The sequence below is a fragment of the Mobula birostris genome, chromosome 14, assembly GCF_030028105.1.
Source record: "Mobula birostris isolate sMobBir1 chromosome 14, sMobBir1.hap1, whole genome shotgun sequence".
NCBI lineage: Eukaryota > Metazoa > Chordata > Chondrichthyes > Myliobatiformes > Myliobatidae > Mobula > Mobula birostris.
The window spans coordinates 29,215,020-29,240,995 of record NC_092383.1 but is presented as its reverse complement, the minus strand read 5'-3'; the positions used below and the strand labels follow the sequence as shown (position 1 = coordinate 29,240,995).

Below are 25,976 nucleotides of genomic sequence, written 5' to 3'. Positions count from 1 at the left end.
TGTGGTGAGGGAATTAAAGCCAGTGGTGTACATGTTAATGGCCCCTTGTTAGAATTGGGAAGAGTTAGTCTTGGAAACTAGTTTTAAACTTCACTGATAATGGGGAGGAACAGAGAATGAAAGGTAATGTGTCCATTGCAAAAGTGGCGATAGATACAAACTGAGATGAGGGCAGGTGCTGCCGGCTGAAAAAGAAGTGGTAAAGCGGAGTCAAAAGGAAATGTAACTAAGAAGAGATGAATGAAATCTGACATGCCATAAGAGGTGAGGGTGTCAAAATGAGATACAAGCTGGAGTGGCTGAGTATCTGGAATTGTTCAATTTACTGCGTTACAGTAAGGTGCGACACAATACTTGCTTCGGGAACAGCACCTCATCCTTTGTCAAGGCACGTTGAGGCCTTCCAGACTCAGTTGCAAATTTTCCAAATGTACATTGCTCACCCTCTTTTTCTGTCTGTAGCAGAAATGGTCATTTCTGTCTGCCATCAATTAGTCTTAGTTTTTCTCTTTCAATTGTCATTTATTTCAACATTGCCAGTCCTTATTGAAACGTGCAAGATTCTGAGGGAGACTGATGGTTTAAAATGAAAAGATATTCTCTGTTGAGGGGAGTCCAGAACCAGAGGGCTTGGCCTCGGAGTAAGGGGCACTCAGTTTACAAGTGCCATAAGACTGAATTAATTTTCTCCACTGTTGTGAATACTTGGACCTCCTTGCTATGGAGAGCCGTGGTGGCAGAGCCCTTGGTTATAATTGACACTGAGACGATGCAGTGTTTTGGGTATTGTGTTACATTTTGAATTGGGAAAGGGATTGATGTATGTGAAGAAAGTAAATAAAGTGGTCTAGAGGATTGTTAAATCAGCTAAGATCCTATTGGATGCTGGAGTGGGTTTGAGGGGCTGAATGGCTTGTGCCTATTCCTGCTACTCATACGCCCGGGACTGCAGATATTTACAGATGAATTCGAGTTCTCGTGTTTTCCCTCCTTTTCTTTCCTCGAACTCCCTCACTTCCTGATGTGCTTTTGCCATGCTTTCTGATTCTTCTAATTCAAACTAGCCAGCCTTCAAGAGAGGCCTTGGCTTCATCCCCTGTATATAAATCTAATGAATTCTAGAGGTGGTGGTCACCTCCATCGGTCTCTCCAAAGGTTCTTTTCTATTGTCACTCTGCCCTCCTCAATTGGCATATTGCCCCTCCTCACTAGATCCGTCTATCACTTGCGAGCTCTTGCTCTTCCCCTTCCCTCCTTTTTATACTGGCTCTCTTCCCTCCATCTTTTAGTCTTGATGAAGGGTCTTGATCCAAAATGTTGACTGTCCGTTTCCCTTCAAACATGCTGCCTGGCTCACTGAGTTCATCTAGCATCTTGTTTTTTTTGTCCCGTATTCCAACCTTTTTTGTAGTCTCCTGTCTGTCTGGGTGTAGAGCAGAGTAGGGCTTATTTAGGGTGGTTGACCATGTGTGGTGAGGAGGAAGGAGGGATGTGTTGTGGGGTTGTAGATCTGAGGGTTCATTTTCTACGGAGGCAGTCTGGCCTGCTGTGAGTTTTCCAGCATTTTCTGCTTTTGATTCGTGTTTTCTCTGTCTGTATTATTTCTCCTTTCAACACCTGAATGTTCCAACGTAACTCAGTGTCTCCTTTTCCATAGATGCTGCCGTGAAAGACAGAGGGTAGTGATGAATGGGACTTATTCTGGCTTGAGGTCTGTGATTAGTGGTGTTCTGCAGGAATCCTTGCTGGGACCTCTGCAGTTTATGGTGTACAATCAGTGGCTATTGAGTGCATGTTCATAGTCCCGGCTGCTTCAGGGTTTGAAGTATTGTGCAGAGATGCTCTTCTACACAACACTGTTGTAATGCATGGTTATTTGAGTCTCTTTCCTCCTTGAACCAGTCTTGCCATTCTCTGTCTTATTATCAACGCATTTTTGCCCACAGAACTGTAAACACCAGATCTTTTTCTGTTTGTTGCACCATCCTCTGTAAACTCTTGAGACTGTTGAGCGTGAAAATCCCAGGAGATCAGCAATTTCTGAGGTACTCAAACCACCCTGTCTGGCACCAACAATAGTCAAAGTCATCTAGATCACAATTCTTCCATGTTCTGATGTTTGTTCTGAACAACACTGAACCTCCTGACCATATCTGCATGCTTTTATGCATTGAGTTGCTGCCACATGATTGGCTGATTAGTTATTTGCATTAACAAGCAGGTATACGTAGGATGAAAACATAGATGGGTGGGTTCGTAGGTTCATGGATGATAAGAAGATTGGCGGTGTTGTGGATAGTGTAGGAGACTGGCAGAGGATACAACAGGATATAGATCACTTGCTGATATGAGTGGAGAAATAGAAGATGGAGCTTAACGTGGCCAAATATTAAGTACGTATTGCGCTTAGGGAGGTCAAATGTAAAGGGACTGTGCACTGTGAATGACAAGACCCTTAAAAGTAATGACAAGGCCCTTAACAGTGTTGATTGCAGTGGATTCTTGAGGTGGAAATTCATAACTCCCTGAAAGTGGTTGCACAGGTTGATGGGTGGTTAAAGAAGGCAGAATGGCATGCCCGCCTTTATTCATTGAGGAACTGAGTTCAAGAGTCAGGAAGTTGGTTTGCCGCTTTATGAAACTCTAGTTGGGTCATATCTGGAGTATTACATTCACTTCAGGTTGTCCCATTATAGGAAGGATGGTGAGGCTTTGGAGAGGATGCAGAAGATGTTTATCAGGATGCTGCCTGGATTAGAGGGCATGCGCTAAGAGGAGAGGTTGGACAGACTTGGTTGTTTTCTCTGGAGCAGTGGAGGCTGAGGGGAGGTTTGTAAAGTTACATGAGGCGTAGATAGAGTGGACAGCCAGTATCTTTATCCCAGAGTTGAAATATCTAATAACAGAGGGCATGCATTTCAGGTCAGGGGGCGGGGGGGTTGGCGGGCAACTTAAGTGGAGATGTTTGGGCAAGTTTTTGTTCAGAGTAGTGAGTGTCTGGAATCACTGCCCTGGGGTGGTGGTGGAGCCAAATGCTATAAGAGCATTCGAGAGGCTGTTAAATAAGTACACGGATGTGCAGAAAATGTAAGGATAGGGACATTGTGTAGGCAGAGGGGTTAGTTTGAACGGGCATTTGATTACTGATTTAATTAGTTTGGCATAACTGTGGGCTGCAGGTTCTGCTCCAATGGGGAAAGAACAGGCAAACTTTGCAAAACAGTACTTGATGTCTAGATCGAACTCACATTCCTGGGGCTGACAACCAGCAGTAATAACTGCCGTGCCACTGAGGGGGCCCTTAAATACATTAAAGTACTTACTTTGAATGGAAGCGTTGAGTTAGCTTGTGCTTTTGTTGGAAATTGGATAAACAAAGTTTAATGAGGAGTCTGGAAGAATTTCTGCAGAAATTACTGGAAGATTTCATGAAACTGTAATGAGTATAACAAGGCTATAACAGCCTAAGGCTAAGGGTGTGGGAGGAAATATGTTGAATGTAGATCTGCCAGTTTATGAAATGTTGTTAATAAATGAAATACCATGAATGTATCTCTTTATTACGGACTCATTAGTGTGCTGTGATCCTTTTCAGAGATTAAAAGGATGTTCTAGTGATGCAATTCTCCCAGGGAATGTTCAGTTAATATTTTTAAGGGCCCCACGGTGGCACGGCAGTTATTACTGCTGGTTGTCAGCCCCAGAGAATTGAATTCCATCTAGACATCAAGTACTGTTTTGCGAAATTTGCTTGTTCTTTCAACACTGGAGCAGAACCTGCAGCCGACTATCAACATGATGGCTGTAAGCAACACTCACAACAAGATGGAGGAACTCAGCAGGTCGGGCAAAGTCCTGACGAAGGGTTCTGGACTGAAACGTTGACTGACCGTTTCCGCAGATGCTGCCTGACCTGCTGAGTTCCTCCAGCTTGTTGTGAGAGTTGCTTTGACCCCAGCATCTACAGAATATTTTGTGTGAACGTGATGGCCTTTCTTGTTTGTCATTAAAGCAGGGTAAACAACTCTGCCAGTGGTTTCCTAGTAGCTTAATCTGTGGCTCAGTCGTTGGCTCTCTTGCCTTTGAGTGGGAAACCTGTACGTACAGGATTCTGAGGGTAAGAATCTGTACTGGCATGCCAATACAGTAAGGATTGTTACACTGACTGAGAGCTTTCAGATGGATTATCAAACCAGGGAACAATATCTTACAAACTATGTATCAGATGCTGCAGTTGTTTGTGGCTGACGTACTTCCTATTCCCAACAGAGATGACAGTGCAGTAATACTTTAATAGTACATCATTATCTGGAAAGACCTTGCGAAAGTATATGCGTGCACTGTTTTCTATATTGTGTTAAGCAACCAAAGGGAACCTATGGGGAGATTCCTGCTTCACTTAAGTATTTCATAGTAATTAAATTAAATTGTGCAAGGTACACAGTTGTATAATGATTTCCTCAAGTTTTCCCCATGGGCCATCTGCATCTGAGTTGTTTGTTTTTAAAAACACTTAATCTTCATTGTGCCTTTCACATTCTGAAGGCAGTAAAATACTTTGGGAGTGCACTCCTGTGGCAAATTAGCCAAAGAGCTGCCTTGTAATGGTTTTTAACAGAAAATATTTCAGCTAGGAATAAGACCAGGAGCCAATGGTCATGGATTTAAGATAATTGGTTGACGGAGCAGAGAAGAGGAGTGGTGCTTACAAGTGGTTCACGCAACACACATAGAAGTTGCTTGTGAATGCAGCAGGCCAGGCAGCATCTATTGGAAGAGGTACGGTTGACATTTCAGGCTGAGACCCTTCGTCAGGACTAACTGAAAGAAGAGCTAGTAAGAGATTTGAAAGTAGGAGGGGGAGAGGGAGATCCAAAATGATAGGAGAAGATGGGAGGGCGAGGGATGGAGCCAAGAGCTGGACAGTTGATTGGCAAAAGGGATAAGAGAGGATCATGGGACAGGAGGCCTAGGGAAAAAGAAAAGTGGGGGGGGGAAGCCCAGAGGATGGGCAAGGGGTATAGTGAGAGGGACAGAGGGAGAAAAAGGAGAGAGAGAATGTGTGTATATAAATAAATAAAGGATGGGGTACAAGGGGGAGGTGGGGCATTAGCGGAAGTTTGAGAAGTCAATGTTCACGCCATCAGGTTGGAGGCTATCCAGTCGGAATATAAGGTGTTGTTCCTCCAACCTGAGTGTGGCTTCATCTTTACAGTAGAGGAGGCCGTGGATAGACATATCAGAATGGGAATGGGACGTGGAATTAATATGTGTGGCCACTGGGAGATCCTGCTTTCTCTGGCGGACAGAGCATAGGTGTTTAGCAAAACGATCTCCCAGTCTGCATCGGGTGTTGCCAATATATAGAAGGCCACATCGGGAGCACCGGACGCAGTATATCACCCCAGCCGACTCACAGGTGAAGTTTCGCCTCACCTAGAAGGACTGTCTGGGGCCCTGAATGGTGGTAAGGGAGGAAGTGTAAGGGCATGCGTAGCACTTGTTCCGCTTACGAGGATAAGTGCCAGGAGGGAGATCAGTGGGGAGGGATGGGGGGGCACGAATGGACAAGGGAGTCGCGTATGGAGCGATCCTTGGGGAAAGCGGGGAGTGGGGGAGGGAAAGATGTGCTTAGTGGTGGGATCCTGTTGGAGGTGGCGGAAGTTACGGAGAATAATATGTTGGACCCGGAGCTCTGCTCTCAAATGCATCTCCCCCATTTCACGCACAGCTGCTCTCACTCCATCCTCCAGCTACCCCACTAGGAATAGGGTTCCCCCTTGTCCTCACCTCACCAGCTCTCTTTAGCTTTTGCCTAAAGAATGGACCTAATCATAGAATTATAAAACTGTACAGTGCAGAAATGAGACATTTCAGCCCACCTTGTCCATGCTGACTGTGATGCTGCGTCTGTGTCACCTGACTCTCGATGGTGTTCATGATTAGACACGAGTGCAGCTTGGCCAGTGAGTGCATGGTTTTGTGCTACTCTCATCATAGTAAACATTTATGCAGAAAATACAGTACATGAACAGGCTGTTGACCCCATTTGCTCCATGCAGATAATGTTTAAAGTAAATTTATTATTAAAGTATGTATATCTCACCATATACTACTTGGCCATTCACTTTCTTGCAACATTTACAGGAAAATGAAGAAACACATGAGGGTTTATGAAAGACTATAAATAGCAAGAACTGACAAACAACCAATGTGCGAAAGAAGACAGACAGTGTAGATAATATGAAAACACATGAGTAGTACTGAGAGCGGGAGTTGTGGGGTGCTTGAATGTGAATCTATGCGTGGTGGAGTCAGTTCAGTGTTGAAGTGAGTGAAGTTATCCACAATGGTTCAGGAGCCTGATGGTTGCAGTGGAGTAGCTGTTTCTGACAGTAGTGGGGTACGACCTGAGGCTGCTGTTTTTCCAGCCTGATGGGCGTAGCGAGAAGAGGTCATTGCCTGGATGATGGATTCTGCTTCCTAGTGGCAGCGTTCCTTATCAATATGTTTATTGATGGGGAGGGCTTTGCCTGTGATGCACTGGGTTGTATCTACCACTTTTTGTAGACTTTTCCTTTCCTGGGCATTGACATTTTCACACTACGCTGCAACTTGTCAGAATACTCTCCACTGTGTATTTGTGGAGAACATTGCACACAAGCTCCCTTCCTCCCAACTTCGTCCACTTTATCGGCATAATATTCCAGTCTGAGTACCCACCATTCCTTAATGCTTTTATGATATCTGCCCGAATCATTACATGTTCTAACAACTATCCCACTGTAACGACACCAGGAAGAGAAGTTTCTCCTTAATGGTCAGAAGTATTTATTAGTATCTGTATTTATGATATTTTTGTATGTATTTTTGCTTTAGTTTGAAAATGGAAACATCTCTGTGAGCATGCTGTAAAAACTTCTCAAAAATTAAGGATATCTATTGGGGTTTCCCTTCAAACATCACTATTTTAAAAACAAAATCAGTTTTACCTCACCAAAAATATTAGTCACAGTTCCACTTTTCATTGATGGCAAATGGATTCCTTTCTTTGTATATAGAAGGTAGATTGTGTCAACGTCAATTTGATCCTGGAAATGTGTTATATTAATAATTTTGTGTATATTATAAGCATGGGCCACGTATTTGGCACATGGACCTTATAGTCACTGGCTGATCAACTGTTGGCTCAGCTGTTGCCTCGAGATGGCTGCACCACTGATGTGGCTTCTCTGTTGGCAATCCTGGATTGCATGGTAAGTAGAGCTGCTGTCTTTCAACCCCAGTGATCCGGGTTCAATCTTGACCTCGGTTCCTGTCTGTGTAGGGTTTGTATATTGTGACAGCATGGAATTCTCTTGGGTCTTCCTGTTTCTTCCCACATTACAAAGGTGTGTGGGTTACTTGATTCATTGGATGCTATAAATTGCCCAGATTTTGTAGGTGAATGGTAGATGTTGATGGGTATGTTGTGAGAATAAATGGGATTAGCGTAGGATTGGCTTAATTGGGTGGATGATGTTCCTCAGAATTCAGGATTGAGATGAGGAGCAATTACTTCAGTCTTGAATATATTCGATGACTGAGCCTTGGGTAGAGTCTTTGGAAGTTCCTACTCAATAAGGCTCTGAAGACATTCTTCAAATTTTTTTTGAACTGTATGGGAAATCAAGGATTTGTGCAGGAAGGTAGGACAGTGATGGAAGAACTTCAGTCATGATCTTAGGGAAGACAGAGTGCACCAGAGACCAAGAGACCAGCTCCTATGTTCTTGCCATCATCTGACAGAGTGTTTTATCTTTCAGGAGGAACTTAGTGAAGGTACTGACCTGGAGTCTTCACAAAGTTCAATGTTCTTCGAGGAACAGGTAAAATCTGGTTGTAATATCTTTAAATGTTTAACAGTTAAAAGGCTCCTTAGTTTGATGCAAACAATGTGTGCAGGAGGTTAATGACCCTGTGTTGCATTCCTCAAACAATTTAACTAGGTTGAAGGAATGAAAGATTTTGAGGAAATTGATGTGGTTTTGCAAACAATATGTGACTCCAGAAGCCAGACCAATTTTTAGATTTAAAATAAATATATCTATAGAGTTTGTCAGTGGACAAAAATAAAATTAAAACTCAATTAGTAACATAATTCTAATTTCCTGCTGTGATTGACTTTTAAATTTTTTTCACATGATATTTACAGTCTAAAGTTGAGCTTAATTTTGTACTGAACTAATGATTTCTGGTAAATTGGTAAATGGTACATTTTGAATTATCTAATGGCCTAAATTGAGATCAAAACTCCTCTCAGAATTTCAGTGGAGTTCGAAGTAATTAGAGCTTCCCTACCAATGTTTCGAATGTGATTCTCTATTTTAACGAGTTACTTCAGGACTTTAGGGCAGAAATTCCATTCTGCCAGGGACTACTGTCCTAATCCAATCCGCTTGTTTCACTGGAGCTGAGATGTATGTCTGCACTTATATACTGCCTCCTATGGTCCCTCTAAGCTGTGCGCGTGCACACGTTTTTCAACCAGTGCACAAAGGAAATTAATGTGCGCACAGAAGGTTAGTTACCTAAAATAATGTAGTAATTAATAATTATACTTATTGAAAATAATCTTTTAGCTAAATGTTTTTGTTAACCAGTTAGTCGGTTTTTCAAATACCACAATGCGCGTCACTAATTTACGTCACCTTACCTTTCCTGCTCTGGTTTATACAGCTGCATCACGGTGGCAGCCATCTTTGGCGGACAGTGTTCATATCGTAAAGTTTACAAAGATCTGTTTCAAACCCTGTAGATAGCTTACTAAGTTTTTATTGAAAAAGATCAGTCAAATGACCCTGTGGCTAAATACTGTCACAAGAATTTGATAAACATCACATACAAAGTAGCTTCACGGGTTTTAAGTGATGTCTTTGATGAACTGTCTGCACTGTGCAAGATTCTGCCAAAGAGTGACCTGACACTGATTGATTCACTTCATTTCGCACGAGGCAAAATTAACAAGATAAGAAAGCAGTATCTGGGAGACAATGTTTCGTGGAGTGACAAAGTTAAAGTTTTGCTAAGCTTACAACATGAAGAAAATGTCACAGTAGATACAAGTTTGCTGTTGACTTTTGTAAATAGTCTTTGTGTTCATTTAGAAGAAAGGTTTCCTGAAGATGAGGTACAAGAATGGTCAGCTTTTGATTTCTCCGCAATTGCAGATTGTGACTTCACATTTGGCGATGAACAAGTTAATGCCTTCGGTCTAAAATATCATGATTTTCTAGCTGAAAATTCTGTAATAATTAGACAGTTTAATGATTTCAAATTTTCCGTGCAAGAAAAAATTAAATCCAAACTGATTTCAAACTTTGCTCAAATGGTAGCATTTGTACTTCAAAATGAACAGTTTTGCGATCTTGCATAGTTGATGGACATTGGGGGAACCTTTCTTGTGTCTAGTGTGGACTGTGAGCGAGGTTTTAGCCTGATGAATCAACTCAAAAACAAGGTGAGAACACATTTAGGTGAATGTCATTTGGATATGTTAATGAGAATCAAAAGCTATCAATTGGATGAAAGTTTGGTTAGTCTAGATAGAGTTTACAAAGAATGGGTAAATGCCAAAGACAGGAGAGAGACAAAACAACTGAGTGACTTAAATATGTATGTTATTTTGTTGTTATTCTGTGCAGTGTTATGTCAAATATTTTGTAAAACTACATAAACTGTGTCATGTGTGCATTCAGTGCACACATACTTTTGTCACAGGAAAAAAAGTTGCACAACATAAGATTTTTGCGCACACTGACTACTAAATACTAGAGGGAACATTGACTGCCTCTGATAGCACTGAAGCCATACCCTCAGGTTCACCAGCTTTTAATATATTTGGACCTTTGATGATTTAACTTTTCAAAATGCATTCAATAATGTCTGGACAAAATGTTTACACATTTCAATTTATATATTCTTTCCCTTTTGAAACACTGGAAAAAATGGACTAAATATGGATTTAAAAGCATCAAAAACAATTTAAATGAATAATTCAGAATGGAGAAGAACAACAGCTGCTTGCATTTCTTTTTCCTGGAGTCAGTGTTCCTCCTGTTCATTTACGGGGTTATTGTGCTTGCTTTGAATTTAACTCAATACATACTGGATTACAAATTGCCACAATAGCGTAATTCTCTGAAGCACCAGTGATCACCAGTTAGGGTTTAAATCCTGCTGCTATCTATAAGTACTTCTATGTTCTCTCTGTCATCACAAGGACTTCCAGCACAGATTGCAAAGACGTACATTAAGGGTTAGTGAATTGTGAGCATGATATATTGATGCTGGAAGTGTGTGAAACACTTACAGGCTGCCCCCCCCCCCACCCCCCAGCACAATCTTTGGTCTGTGTTGGTTGCTGACACAAACAATGCATTTCACTGTATATTTCAATATACATATGACATATAAACCTCATCTTTTAAACGTCATTAATCTTTAAAATTCGCCAAGAATCGGAAGTTCTGTGGGACATCCTGCTCAGATGGAAGGTGCTGTCCCCGGCCTACACCAGTGCTGGAACCCCAGTTATCAGTAGAGATACCAGACCATTCCCTGCATTAGTGGTGGAATTGGGACAGAAGACCCACAAGCCTATGATTACTTTCAAAATAAAATCAGCATGTATACTCAACTCTAAATGTGTAGGATAATGCAAACATTGGACAACACAAAATACACAGAAATGCTTTAAAGAAAAAGATTAGTTTTATTTGTCATACGTACACCGAAGCATCAAAACAAACAGTGAAGTGCATCGTTATACATTATTAACCAACACAGTCCGAGGATGTGCTGGAGGCATGCCACAAGCATTGCCGTGCTTCAGACACTGCGCAGCATGCCCGCAACTCACAAACCCTAACCATACCTGTGTCTTTGGAACGTGGGAGGAGACCTGTAGGAAACTCATGAAATTAGGGGGAGAACGTACGAACGGTTGCGGGAATCGAACCCTGATCGTTGATTATTGGCACAGTAATGCGATTGCACTAAGTTACCATGCTTCTCTTCTGATAACTCGGTAAACAAACATGGAAATAGACGCCTTCTATGAACCCCAAAGAGCCAAAGAACCATGAGCCAATATAACTCAAAGGTCAACTGAATGGGTAGCCAATCAGGACTGAGGCAAGAGAATGGGGGGCTATATAAACACATGTACTCCCAGAGAGATGCACCAACAACTGTGCACAGAGGATGTCACTTCAACTGGTGATGAAACGCCTGCAAGCTAATTGCTAAACTCAGCATACACCACAGCATCAAATCCTTTCAAACCAAGCTACTGATACTCGGCACCTGCCTAAGCTACTGTGTCGCCGGTCATTAAATAAGTCGCCCAGTACTTTATATAGTATATTCAGATATTGTTTATTTGAGAGTTGTTTTAATACTGTTCCAGTTTCTCAGTCACCCCACATTTCTGTTCAGTACTCCAAGCCAAGTGTGTTTTGTAATGGGATTTAGATGTATTTACAGTGTAGTCTGATTTGAGGATAGAGTCAGCTGTGTCCCTAATCACCAAATGGATTTACTGCAGATAAAACATTATTACTGTATTGCAGTGGTAGCCTTTGAACTCCTGCTGTGCTCTTATTGAAATTTCTAGAGCCAGGCATTTAATCCTGCCCACAGGCTCTGAAACTTGGCACAGTTGGCTCTTAAGCAAATGCTGGTTAATGGGGAATGCACTGATGTTTTTTGTGTCTGTTCCAGGTCTCAGAACAATATGAAGGGAAAAGTGGCGATCTGTCGTCATTCCGTATTCCCTCATACCTCCTGACGATTCATCTGAAGGAAGGAAGGAACCTTGTGATCCGGGACCGCTGTGGTAATCCACTTTGAACTTGCTTTGCTTACCTACAGTGAATCCTGCTGCAAGTGTAAACTTACTAACTGCATAGAGAAACTTCCTAACCAAAGTTTTTTTTCTGAAAGCACTTGCTGCGTGCCCTTGTATTAACTGTCCAGTGCTGCAGCAGAGCAGGTTTACTTTCTGAACAAGAACTGAACTGGGTCACCTGCTTGTGTGCTGCTTAACTGGGAGAACGTGTGCAGATAAAGTTTAGGGCGATTCTTAATTATAAATCGAAGACCAGAATATGTGGTCTGCAGCAGCTTAGGAAATTAAACTGGAATAGAAAATGCTTAGGGGCGGCATGGTACTGCAGTTAGTGTAATGATAATACAGCGCCAGTGACCTGGGTTCAATTCCAACCACTGTCTGTAAGGAGTTTGTACATTCTCCCCATGACCATGTGGGTTTCCTCGGGGTGCTTCAGTTTCCTCCCACATCCCAAAGCTGTACGGGTTAGTAGGTTAATTGGTCACATGGGTGTAATTGGGTGGCAGGGTCTCATTGGGTCAGCAGGGCTTGTTATTTTGCTGTATCTCAAAATAAAAATAGAAACAAAATAAATAAGAAATAGGTGCAGGAGGAGACCATTTGGCCAGCTGAGTCTGCTCTGCTGTTCAATAAGATCGTGGCTGATCGGGCCGTGGACTCAGCTCCACCTACCTGCCTTTTCCCATTACCCTTAATTCCACTGCTATGCAAAAAAATTGAACTGTGACTTAAATATATCTAATGAGGTAGCCCCAACTGCTTCCCTAGGCAGAAAATTTCACAGATTCACTACTCTCTGGGAAAGGCAGTTTCTCTTCTTCTCAGTCCTAAATCTAAACTCCTGATTCTTGATGTTATGACTCCTAATTCTAATCTCAGTTACCAGTGGAAACAACTTTCCTGCCTTTATCTTATCTATTCCTTCAATAATTGTATATGTTTCTGTTAGATTATCTCTTCAGAATTTCAGGGTGTATCATCCCAGTGACTTAATTTCCCTTCATAGGCTAAATCCCCTCATCTCAAGAGTTGACCTGGTGAACCTCTTCTGCATCATCTCCAAAGCCAATAGATCTTTCCTCAAGTAAGGAAACTAAAACGGCATGTAGTACCCCAAGTGTGACTTAACCAGTACCTTGTCCATTTGTAGTATAACCTCCCAGCTCTTAAATTCAGTCTCTGTCGCAATGAAGGGGAACATTCTAATTGCCTTCTTGATAACCTGTTTTATTACAAAAGAACTTTTTGCAATTCCTGCAAAAATTCGAAGTAAACTTTACCATGCATGTTGCTATATACCACCTTGAGATTCATTTTCTTGCAGGCATCTACTAGAAAATAAAGAAATAAAATAGAATTTATGAGGAAAAAACACATATAAACAAAGACTGACAAACAACCAATGTGCAAAAGAAGACAATTTCTGCAAAAAAAAAATACTGAGAAGATAAGTTGTAAAAAAGGCCTTGGGAATGAGTCTGTAGATTGAATTGAAGTGAGTAAAGTTATCCGTGCTGATTCAGGAGCCAAATGGTTATAAGGAATAACTGTTCCTGAACCTGGTGGTGTGGGACCTAAGGGTTTTGTACCACTTACCTGAATGTAGGTGTGAGAAGGGAGCAAGTACTTCCAAGTCCTTCTGCACAACAGCATGGTGCAATCTGTGATTGAACATGCCACATTATTTTCTATAGCTGTGTGTTATATACCCCGTGATGGGAATAAAGAACCAGCAGAGATGGAAACCACTTTGGAGTCCAGTATTGCTATAAACTACAAATGTTTAATAGTAACTACGCAATACAGTAATATAAATGTACATAAATCAAACAGGTTAGCAATGATTATATATATATAAGCACGTAAATTAGTAAGTGTGGAAATATAAGTATGAAAACCAAGCTTCTTTAAGTCTAGGGGTAAAAAGATACAGTCTTACGATGTTGAGTAAAGTTCAGTTCAGTTCAGTTCGTGGTATTTAGTTGAGTAGTGATGGAAAGAGAGAGAGAGAGAGAGAGAGTGAGTTGAGTCTTCAGGTGAACTGATGCCGTCGATCTTCTCGTCGTCCTCCGAAACCCTTTACAAATCACCGACTGTGACTTTAACCAGGGGGACCGGTTTTCTGTGGTGGAGCTATCACCCAGTAGAGGGTGGACACATAGACAACTCCCCACCAGTCAACCCCTTCTCCTCCTGCTGCAAGAGTGATTGGATCGATCCGCCTGATCGATCCTCCAAAATCCACTTTTTCTGCGGGCACAACAATGCTCATTCAGTGTCCAGATCATGTGTCCGAGGTCTGTATCATCTGACCTCCCATTTATTTCACCAGGCTGAGCATCACCTGTCATTCAAAGAGTCCCTCCTTCCTTTGTCTGTAAAGGAAATGCACAAACAGGCAACAAGTCCTTGAAGAAATATCAACAACCTGCTGAAAATCATTAACATCGAGTGTTCATTAAATAACACCGCCTTCGGTCACCATAGCAACTTACGAGCTGCTCGGTGCTGTCTCCAACTCCAAACTCAGTAAAAATCCAAAGTTACTTCCAATGCCTTAAAGTGACAGTCCAACTGTTAATCTTCGTCTCTCTCTTTTCAAAAGCAACATATCGGTGGTAATTAACTCTGTCTCTCTCTCCTCTCTCCAAACAGTTTATAGGGGTACTCCTGGATCCCCTCACACTGTGTCCAAAATATCTTGTTTGGGGACAATGCAGTTTTTAGTGTGCTTGATTGAATATGTGGGATGAGTTTGCCTCAGCCTGGTGGATTGTGGAATTTATACAGAAGCTCAACCTGGTCGGTAATGCTGAATGTAACTTGTGGAGTACTGTGATCTACTCCTGAAGTCCATTCATTTGATGCCTGTAGGGCATGGAGGTTGCATTTACTGGACTGGTGTATGGAAGTCTGGAAAACTATTTTATGTCACTGACTTCAAATCCCATAATAAAATTTTTATATCAAAAAAATCTTGCAATAGCAATGATAGCTTTGAAGCCGTTGGATAATCAAAATCATCAGAAAGCCTCAGTTTTACCTGTGTCCTTCAGAGAAGGAAATCTGCTGGTATTACACAGCCTGTCCGATATGTACTACTGATTCATCGTTTTGGTTGACTTCTTTGCAAGCCAGTCATTTCAAGGGATGGACTCTAAATGGCGATTTTCCAATAATGCCAAGATCCCAAAGAGTGAAAGGACAACTGGACAAGGACAATGGAAATTACAAATCTAACATGGCAGTGCCTTTAGAATTATTCCCCCAGCACTTGATCTCTACCACTTTCAGAACTCTAGATTCCTTTTACATCATGCTGGAGCTTTGCTATTTTGAGAATAAGGTGCTGCTCGACAATGCTCTTGGAGTGACTGACAAGGGTGAATTTCAAGGCTGCCTTGTATGTTGGACTGACTGGGGGAGTAATCCACCCACCTTAATTGTTACCAGATGGGTACAGGTATGAGCCACTGGTTGTCCGACCTCCTCCATGTTCTTATCCATTGACTGCAGGGGCTGAGGTAAGTGAAGCTAGCAGCCAGCTTCTCATGTGTGTTGAGTTTCTGTGAATGAAGATGAATTTCTTCTTCAGTGCCTTCTAGGCAACATTGAAACCTGGGGGAAGAAAGGGTGCAGGCTGAGCACTTGGAAAGAAGTCCAATCTGAGCACTGATGAGAAGACCCATTCATAGTGGGAAAAATGGCAGTGCCTTTAGAATTATTCCCCCAACACTTGATCTCTACCACTTTCAGAACTCTAGATTTCCTCTCACATCATGCTGATGTTTTGCTATTTTGAGAACACAACCATGTGGAACACTTTTCTTTGTTCATTTCACATTTGTGTAAATGCTTTGGGTTGGACAAAAATAATGGCATTTTGGTTTTGCTCTTTTTATTTTGGGTCATAGAGTAGTACAGCAGGGAAACAGCCACCATAGCCCAGCTCATCTATTGTTAAGTTCAAAGCTCAAAGTAAATTTGGTATCGAAGTTTATATATATGTCATCATCTACTACCCTGAGATTAATTTTCCTGCGGGCATTCACAGTAGGACAAGAAATGCATTAGAATCAATGAAAAACTACACACAAAGGCCGACAAACAGCCAATGAGCAAAAGGAGACAAGCTGTGCAAATCCTCCATAAATAAATAAACAAACAAACAAACAGTACTGACATCTTGTGTTGTAGAGTTCTTGGAAAGCAAGTCCATAGGTTGGGGAATCAGTGTTGAGGTGAGTGAAATTATCCACACTGGTTCAGGAGCCTGATGGTTGAAGGATTATAACTGTTCCTGAATCTGATGGTGTGGGTCCTAAGGATGCTGAACCAATGGCAGCATCAAGAAGAGAACTTCACCTGGATGGTTGTCACATAATGTGGGTCTTGGTAGGAAGCTCAGAAATTGTTATTCATCAATAATTCCTCAAGCTGAAGGGGCCTGATGAGTGACATTTAACGGCTGGTGACTTTCACCTCATTGCTAGATGTCTGGAGTCACATATAGATTAGATCTGGTAACAATTGGGAATTCTGAAAGTCATTGATGAACCAGATAGTTCTTCTGACAGTCTGGTGATTTCGTAGTTACTTTTCTTGATGTCACTTTATTTTTCTTCCGGGTTTGAACTAATGTCTAACTAATCCAGTTCATTAACCATAAGATCAGTAACTTAGCCAATCACACAAATAACTTGACTAACCGTGGAGTAATGATAGTCCACTGGTTATGATCAATATCTCCCGGGGGGGGTGTGTGTAAAGTACAAATATGTCAATCCAAGGAGGTTGGTCAAAAATCTATTAATTGTGCTGTCATCGTTATTAGTTACTTAATAAGCATTTTAGCATAGACTTTTCCAAGTAAAAATTAAGTCATTCTGGACCCCAAGTGATTATCTTCTAAGTTGGAGAACTTTGTCTTCTTGCTACTGAATGTCATCCTTTTGAAGAACACCTTTGGTTTACTTACACAATGGTATGTTAGATGGAAAATCTTGGGAAAAGTAGTGAATTGTCTCAAAATATTTCCAATTAAGCTTGGTCAGTTGTTTACAGTTATTTAGTTTTATGGCTGAATCAATATCTTACATAGTGTAAATATAAACTGAAGTAAATCCCAACTTTACCGCATTCATTATTTGTTTTGAAAGAAGACAGCTCGTGGATCTGGCTTTATTATACAAACAGGCATACTAAATGCCTGTCTCAGCTAAGCATTAGCTCATGGGGACAAAATAGAACAGTTTTATTCTTTCACAGTAATCAAAAGGGTTCAAATTGAACATTCTGTTCAAATGTCTTGTGAGAGTTATTTGTAAATGTCCTCTGAGTGTTCTCTTCCGTTCGTTGTAAGGTACAGTGATGATTAAGTAGTTAATTGGAATAAGAATCAGAATCAGGATTAATATCAGCATATTTTGTGAAATTTGCTGTTATGCAGCTGCAGTACATTGCAATACTTAATAATAAAAACTGTGAATTATATTTAAAAGTTAAATAAGTAGTTTAAAAAATGTAGTGGGGTTGTGTTCATGGATTCTATGTCCATTCAGAAATCTGACAGCAGAGGGGCAGAAGCTGTTCCTGAATCACTGAGGGTGTGCCTTCAGGCTCATCTACCTCCTCGTTGAGAAGAGCGCATGTCCTAGATGATGGGGATCCTTCATAATGGTTGCCTCCTCTTTGAGGCATCGCTCCTTGAAGATGTCCTGGATGCTGGGGCGGCTAGTGCCCATGATGGAGTGACTGAGTTTCCAAATTTCTGCAGCTTATTTTAATTCTATGCAGTGCCCCACCCAACTCCATATCAGACGGTGATTCAGCCAGCTAGAATCCTCTCCACGGTACATCTGTAGAAATTTGTAAGTCTCTTTGGTGACATACCAAATCTCTTCAAACTCCTAAAGTCAAATTGCCACAGTTGCTGCCTTCTTTGTAAGTACATCTATATGTTGGGCCTAGAATACATCCTCAGAGCTGTTGACACTCAGGAACTTGAAATTGCTCATATTTTCCACTTCTGATCCCTCCATGAGGACCAGTGTGTGTTCCCTCATCTTACATTTTCTGAAGTCCACAATCAATTCTTTGGTCTTACTGGCATTGAGTGCAAGGTTGTTTCAGCACCACTCAACTGGCTGATATATCTCGCTCCTGCACGCCTTCTCGTCACCATGTGAAATTCTGCCAGCAATAGTTATGTCATCAGCAAATGTTATGGATAGCATTTGGGCTGTGCTTAGACACACAGTCATGGTTGTACAGTCAGTAGATCAGTGGGGTAAGCGCACATCTTTGAGGTACATCAGCGTTTATCAGTGAAATGGATATGTTATTTCTGATAATATTTCTGCCGGACGATGCTGAGGATATTCTACGCGTCTGTGGTGGCCAGTGCTATCATGTTTGCTGTTGTGTGCTGGGGCAGCAGGCTGAGGGTAGCAGACACCAACAGAATCAACAAACTTATTTGTAAGGCCAGTGATATTGTGGGGATGGAACTGGACTCTCTCACGGTGGTGTCTGAAAAGACGATGCTGTCCAAGTTGCATGCCATCTTGGACAATGTCTCCCATCCACTACATAATGTACTGGATGGGCACAGGAGTACATTCAGCCAGAGACTCATTCCTCCGAGATGCAGCACAGAGCATCATAGGAAGTCATTCCTGCCTGTGGCCATCAAACTTTACAACTTCTCCCTTGGAGGGTCAGACACCCTGTGATGATAGGCTGGTCCTGGACTTATTTCATAATTTACTGGCATAATTTACATATTACTATTTAACTATTTATGGTTCTATTACTATTTATTATTTATGGTGCAACTGTAACGAAAACCAATTTCCCCCTGGGATCAATAAAGTATGATCATGACCATGACTATGACTTTGATCCGCTTAGACTGTGGTATTCTGATAAAGAAGTTGCATAGAGAGGCACAGAGGCATAGGTTATGGAGCTTCATTGATTAGATCTGTTGGAATGATTGTATTAAACGCTGGGCTGTAGTCAATAATGCAGCTGGACATAAGTATTGGTATTGTCCAGGTGATCCAAGGCCGCATGGAAAGCAATGAGATTGCATTCGCTGTAGACCTATTGTGGCAATAGGTAATTTGCAGTGGGTCCAGGTCCAGCAGTTGATTCTGGCCATAACCAACCTCTCCAAGCACTTCATTGAGGCAGCTCACTCTGCTGTTCTTGGGCACTGGTATGATTGTTGCCCCTTTAAAGCAGGTGGGAACTTCCAACCGTGGCAATGAGAGATTGAAGATGTCTTTGGGCACCCCTGCCAGTTGTTTGGCACAGGTAAAACTAATAATCTAGTGGGAAATAAAATACTGGAAATCCAGAGTGGAAACAGAAAATAGTGGGAATTCTCAGCTGGATAGTCAACATCTATGGAGAGGGAAAGAGTGTTAACATTTCAGTTTCTGATGCAGTTTGCTATCAACTCTGTTTCTCTTTTCATCGATGCTGCCTGCCATGCTGTGTGTTGTCTGTTTGTACTTTAGTAATACAGTGTGCCGGATTAATGATATAGGGATTGGTGTTTAGATCCCCTGAAAGTAGCTGTGGAGTTTACAATTGTTTAGCATTCACTTGAATGAAGCTGATGGATTATTTTAAGAACTTGTAGTGAGGTCTTTGCCGGTGGTGCCTGCGCACTTCCCACGAAGTGTATAGAATAAGAAAGTTGTGTGTAGATGTTTGCATATTCCCGTAATACTTTCACTTAGTTTCCTCTTTTACTGCTCTGCTAATGAATCTCCAAAGCTCATGTGAATGCAGGGTTGTTGCTGCCATGCTCTCTGACCATTGAGCAGAAAGACTGCAGGAGTTAAATTCCATAACGCTTGTGGCCTTGGGCCGAGGTCACCTTACTCCCAAGCACGCTGTCAGCATGGACCAAGTCGCAGGACTTGAATCACATCCTTCAGACATGGGAGGGTTTATTACACAGTCAGCAGTCAGCTTCCAGCCTCCTGTCTTTCACGAGCAGGTCGTGGTGAATGTATACAGTCCTTTTTCTCCAGGGAAAATGAACCAAAAATAACGGCGGGCACAGCTGTGAAGTGGGAGGGATAACCAGAGGAGCAGCTTCTCCATGCAGAGAACAGGGCGCAAATAGAATGAGCTGCCAGGGAATACAGTTGATTGCAGTACAATAATGAAATTTAGGTAAGTAAGTGGTCAGGAATGTTTTAGAGAGATACAGGCTAAATGCAGGTAAATGGAACCAGCTTAAGTGGGCATTTTGGTCAATGTGAATGAGATGGACCAAAGGGCCTGTTTCTGTCCCTTAATACTCTGAGCTTAATTGCTGTTCCAATAATAGTTTTCTGAAACATTGCAAGCAAGATAATTTATCCTGATTTGGTAGTGCTAAATTTAGAGCAATGAATGCTGTGGTTCTCATTAGCATGACAGTTCTACAAATAAGGAGAATGCTACTGCTGGCCCCAGTTGGACTGGATTTCAGAAGTGAATGCAACATATGGTGCTCCTGGTGTCAAAACCAAGTAACCCTCCATTGGCTCTTTCGGATGGGCTACATTATTTGTAGGCTAAACAAGAGGGACCCAAAACTGACAAAGTTGTTCCAGAGGAAAGGAGTCAAGAATGTGCTGAACCTTCTTGAGCAAATATAACCTTCCCACCAACTCCTGGGAATTTCAGATCTAGGGCTGCTCAATTGATCCATGCTTCTGAGAACCTAAAGACCAGAAGTTCAGAGCACACAGAGGTCCAATGTGAACAATAGAAGGGGTACTCCTCCATGTTAAGTGCCTCCTGTCTCACCAATGCAGTTCCTAACAACTGTCTGTGGAAATCACTCTTGCGGAGCTGGAGTGGATGTGAATTGTCCTCTGTCCTCAGGAACACCCTCAGAAGAACCAACAGTTTAAAGTTCTGAACTTTTATTCTCAGCAGATTCTGTATGATTCTTTAGATGAAGACTAAATATTGAGTTTTGGGGCATGAGCTGTGACTTATTTACATAGTTGTTGTGGTCTGTCTCCTGTTTGAGAGAGTGCCTCTTTAGGATTTATATTTGCCTATTGCTTTTGATTTTAGGATGTTCCAGTGTCTGTCCGGTCACTGATGTCCTTTTGAAGTTCAGGCACTGTTGTAATATAGAGGTTGGGGAGGCCATTCCCAAAATGAGCAGGGAGCTCTTTTTATAATAGTTGTGCAAGCTGGCCAACTCCAACTGAGTCGATGGATCTTTGGTGTCCACTTGTGCAAAAAATGAATACTCTTCACCTGCACACCACCCCCTCACTGTTGCTTGTGTTTATTGTTTGCATGATTTGTTTTTTATTCAATGCACATTGGATATTTTTTAATGGGGTCTTAGGGGTTTCTTTGTTGCATGGTTGCCTGTTAGGAGACAAATCTCAAGGTTGTATGATGCATACATCCTTTGATTATAAATGTACTTGAACTTTGAAACTTGATCAAATCTGCCAGCAGTTTTGAAACTTATTTCTAATGAAAGATTTGAAGAGAGGTTTAATGATCTGCAACTGCTGCTGGATTTTAGTACTAATTGTTTTAGTTTTAGAGATGAGAAGGAATTTCTTTAGCCAGAGAGTGCTGAATTTGTGGAATCCTTTGCCATAGGCAGCTGTGGAAGCCTAGTCTTTATGTTTATTTAAGGCCCAGGTTGACAGATTCTTGATTGGTCATGGTATGAAGGGATATGGGGAGAAAGAAGGAGATTGGGGCTGTGAGGAAAATTGATGGAATGGCAGAGCAGACTCAATGGGCCAGATGGCTTAATTCTGCTCCTATATCTTATGATCTTACGGACTTACAATTTTAAGCACAGCTCAGGCCACTGTCATGTAAACAAAGTTTTGTTTGCCACATTTTGTAGTTAAGACTTTGATTTGTCATTAATCTATTGCAACCATTGCAAGCCAACTAAGCTCAAATGAGGTCAGTGTATCATGAGGAAAATTGGCAGATTGTATTAACAGGTGGTGTTTCTCAGTGGCCTTGGGGATAATTAGAGATGGTGGTGCTGTGATATTATTCCTAGGGGTTTTGAATTGGGTAATAACAGACTTGAAGGGGAAGAAAGTCTGCAGATGCTGAAAATATGAAATTGAATTTAAATGCTGGAGATTTTCAGCAGGTCAGGCAACATCTGTGGAGAGAGAAATAAATTACGATCTTGGGTTGATTGTCTTCTGTCAGAACAAAGAAAAGTCCAAATTCCATGTCTCATTTGCATATCATGGTAAGTGGAAGAAAGAACACAGGAATTGTCTGAAATAAGGTGGGGATTGGGAGACTATCGTGTAGATCTGTATGACGCCCCATGGTTATCTGATACTCCACCTGAGGGTTTCTAGTGTTTGTTCCCCCTCCCCCAGAATTCTTGTATCTACAATTTTTTTTTTTGCTTTTTGAATTTACTTTTTTCCTCCTGATCGATAGTCGACCACTAACGGTCAATTTTTCAAAGGTTTCAAACGTACATTTAATGTCAGAGAAATGTACACAATATACATCCGGAAATGCTTTTCCTTTACAACGATCCACTAAGACAGAGGAGAGCCCCCAAAGAATGAACAACAGTTAAATGTTAGAACCCCAAAGTCCCCCCAGCTACCCTCCCTCCCACGCGTAAGCGGCAGCAAGCAACAATTCCCCCCTCCCCCAACTGGCACAAAAAAGCATCGGCAACTGCCACTGAGCATTCAAGAGTGAGCAAAGCAACAGCAAAGACACAGACTTGCAGTACTCCAAAGACTATATTGTTCACCTGGCATTCGATATACCACAGGCTCTCTCTTTCCCCAATAAGGGAGAAAGAGGTGTCTCGGTTTCACAGTGAGAGTGGAGACATAACAAATAACTCGCTGGTTTACGATGTTAAAAGTCTGTTGCGTTGCTTTTTCTGAGCTCTGTGCCGAAAGATCTTGGGTCTCTGGGCACACAGTTTTAGATCTTCCATCTCCCATGACACACCTGTCTTCTGCTCAGACACCGACCACAGATCCCCCATCTCCAAACCCATGAAAACTCGATCCTCTGAAGGCAAGCGGAACTCTTAGGCCAAGCACTTGGCGTGTCGAACAGCGGCCAGTTGTGAAACCCCGAGAACGGGTCCCATTCCCACAATGAACCGTAGTCAGTGTGTAACTCCAGGTCAGGGTCTTCAAAAGAACCCTGAAAGGGAAAAATAGAGGTAATAAAGATGGAAATAGAGCTGTTTCTGAAGATGCAAGCAAAGGAATTGCTGTTAGGCCCCATTAATCCTCCTAAACTCCACCCTCTATGTAAGTAAAAGCTGAAATCTGAAGTCAGATTAATGACTTGGATGAGGAAGTGGAGGGATGGGTTAGTAAATTTGCTAATGATACAAAGGTTGGGGCTGTTGTGGATAGTGTGGAGGGCTGTCAGAGGTTAGAGTGGAACATAGATAGGTTGCAAAACTGGGCTGATAAGTGACAGATAGAGTTCAATCCAGATAAGTGTCAGGTGGTTCATTTTGGTAGGTCAAATATGATGGCAGAATATAGCATTAATGGTAAGACTCTTGGCAGTGTGGAGGATCAGAGGGATCTTGGGGTGCGAGTCCTTAGGACACTCAAAGCTGCTGCGCAGGTTGACTGTGTGGTTAAGAAGGCATACAGTGTATTGGCCTTCATCAACCGTGGGATTGAGTTCAAGAGCCGAGAGGTAATGTTATAGCTATGTAGGACCCTGGTCAGACCCCACTTGGAGCACTGCGCTCAGTTTTGGCCACCTCACTATAGGAAGGATGTGAAAATTATAGAAAGGGTGCAGAGGAGATTTACAAGGATGTTGCCTGGATTGGGGAGCCTGCCTTATGAGAATAGGTAGATTGAACTTGGCCTTTTTTCCTTGGAGCGATGGAGGATGAGGGATGACCTGATAGAGGTGTATAAGATGATGAGAGGCATTGATCGTGTGGATAGTCAGTGGCTTTTTCCCAGGGCTGAAATGCCTAACACAAGAGGACACAGGTTTAAGGTGCTTGGAAGTAGGTACAGAGGAGATATCAGGGGTAAGTTTTTTACGCAGAGAGTGGTGAGTGTGTGGAATGGGCTGCGGCGACAGTGGTGGAGGCAGACACAATAAGGTCTTTTAAGAGACTCTTGGATAGGTACATGGAGCTTAGAAAAATAGAGGGTTATGGGTCACCCTAGGTAATTTTGAAAGTAAATACATGCTCGACACAGCATTGTGGGCTGAAGGGCCTGTATTGTGCTTTAGGTTTTCTATGTTCTATGTTCTAGAAAGATGTGTTACAAGTATGCCCATGGCTCATCTGGTTTTCAATTGTGCTATCTAAATTGAATGCTATTGAATTTGCATGTGACAGTCCCTTGTTGGAACAATTAAACACACTGGACCTATATGTGGGAAACTCTGGTTTATTATTGGTAACACTGGTGTTTTGTGCCAACAGTTTGAATTAATTCTCAGTTGAATGTTTGCCAGCAAAAATTCAACAATTCAGTCTAAGCGTTTAATGCAAAACTCCTGCAGTGAAAGCTCAATGTTAATATCGAGATACTTTTAACTTAAAAAATCAAAAATGAAATTTAAATTTCTGTATTGTTTAAAGTGTTTGATCCTGTATCAAACACGGCTACAGAAATAATTGTATTCTTATTTACTTCATTGAATTTTCTGCAGATGTTTAAGAATAAATTGTCATTTAAAGCTGACAGCTAAAAATGTAGTCATTTCTGTTACCAGAAGATTTTGGTCTACAAGTGTCTTTGATATTGTTCAGATATTTTATACATTTTACCTTGTGATTACCATTACATTTTTGAATGGATTTCAACAGTGACTGCCCATTTAAAATTGTATTGTGCTTGGCTTTGGTTTAGTTTTTCTGTCAATATTTAAGCCTCTTTTGAATGTTTTGCTGCTGGCATTAAAATGTACCTAGGAAATTCATATGGACCCGGTATTGATAGTGAAAATAACACAATTTTAGTTTTGTCTGCCCTGGAGAACCAGGTTTGACTTGGCACTATTTGTATTGCGGTTTCCCCTACTCCAGTCTCCAGATACGTCTTACTTTATTTATGTAATAGCATTACCAATGTGCGCAGTTTCAGATTAAAAAATCATGATTTATGACCAGTGGTTTCTAGCACATGATTCAATAAAGAGTATCATAGAGAGCTTGCTTTAACTATGCTGACCCATTTTCCAAAGCATGGATCCTGGCTTGCTTCAACAAGCCTTGTTTCAATCCTTGTTCCAAATCTTCTTTGGTAGCCAACTGCAACTCTTTCTCTACTACATTGAAGACAGCATTGCTGCTGTTTCTTGCACTCATGTGAAACATCAGTTTTGTCATCTTTGCCCCCAGCTTCCACCCTGTCTTCAGTCACTTGAATTATCTTTGACACTTCCTATTTTGGAACTCTTTCACACTCTCTCTCTCTCTCCCTTTCTCTCTCTCTCTCTCCTGCTTGCTCTCTATTCACTCATGCACTCTCTCTCTCTCGCCTGCACACTCTCTCTCCTGTGCACTCTCTATCCCTTTCTCTCCTGTGCATTCTCTCTCATGCCCCTTCCCCATCTCAAGAGATATCCACCCTCACCTATTTACTTTATCAATTCCCCTTTCCTCCCCATCTTATCTCTTCATTATTTCCAGCATCTGCAGAATTTCTCGTGATTATGTTGTTCAATCTATCACTTGCTATCTTTTACCTCCTTCCTCCTCCTGCCCTTCCCCAACCAACTCCATTTGCCTAAATGTTTCGCTCTCCCAGCCACTCCCCAAATCTCTTTCCATTTGTCACCTTCCAACCTCTCTCTCAACACCACACACCCCTCCCTCTTCATCTGATTCCACTTATAATTTATAAGCTTCTGCCTCACCCCTTCCTCACTCCTATATACACTCCCCCCTACACTCAGGATCTCAAACCAAACTGTTGACCACACCCTTGTCTCCACAAATACTGCTCAACCCATTGAGTTCTTCCAACAGTTTACTTTCGCTCAAAGTCCCTGAATGGTTGTAAAGGTTGTCTTTGTGAGAGAGCATAATCTTAAATAA

The 25,976-nt window shown here is 41.8% G+C and overlaps 1 protein-coding gene across 14 annotated transcripts in view; it reads left to right on the top strand.

Annotated features, from left to right (window-relative positions):
* The window catches only part of LOC140209797 (multiple C2 and transmembrane domain-containing protein 2-like), a 485,848-nt gene that overhangs the window by 151,487 nt on the left and 308,385 nt on the right, over positions 1–25,976 (top strand). For 13 of the 14 annotated variants that reach the window (XR_011889071.1, XM_072278281.1, XM_072278276.1 and 10 more), the window contains 2 exons: positions 7,806–7,868; positions 11,764–11,878. Coding sequence is in view for 12 of the 14 variants with exons in the window: in XM_072278281.1 (XP_072134382.1) it covers positions 7,806–7,868; positions 11,764–11,878 (178 nt within the window). In the remaining 2 variants the exon portion in view is untranslated. Of the gene's footprint in view, positions 1–7,805; positions 7,869–11,763; positions 11,879–25,976 lie in introns of those variants that run through there. The other variant, XM_072278286.1, reaches the window with a different exon arrangement.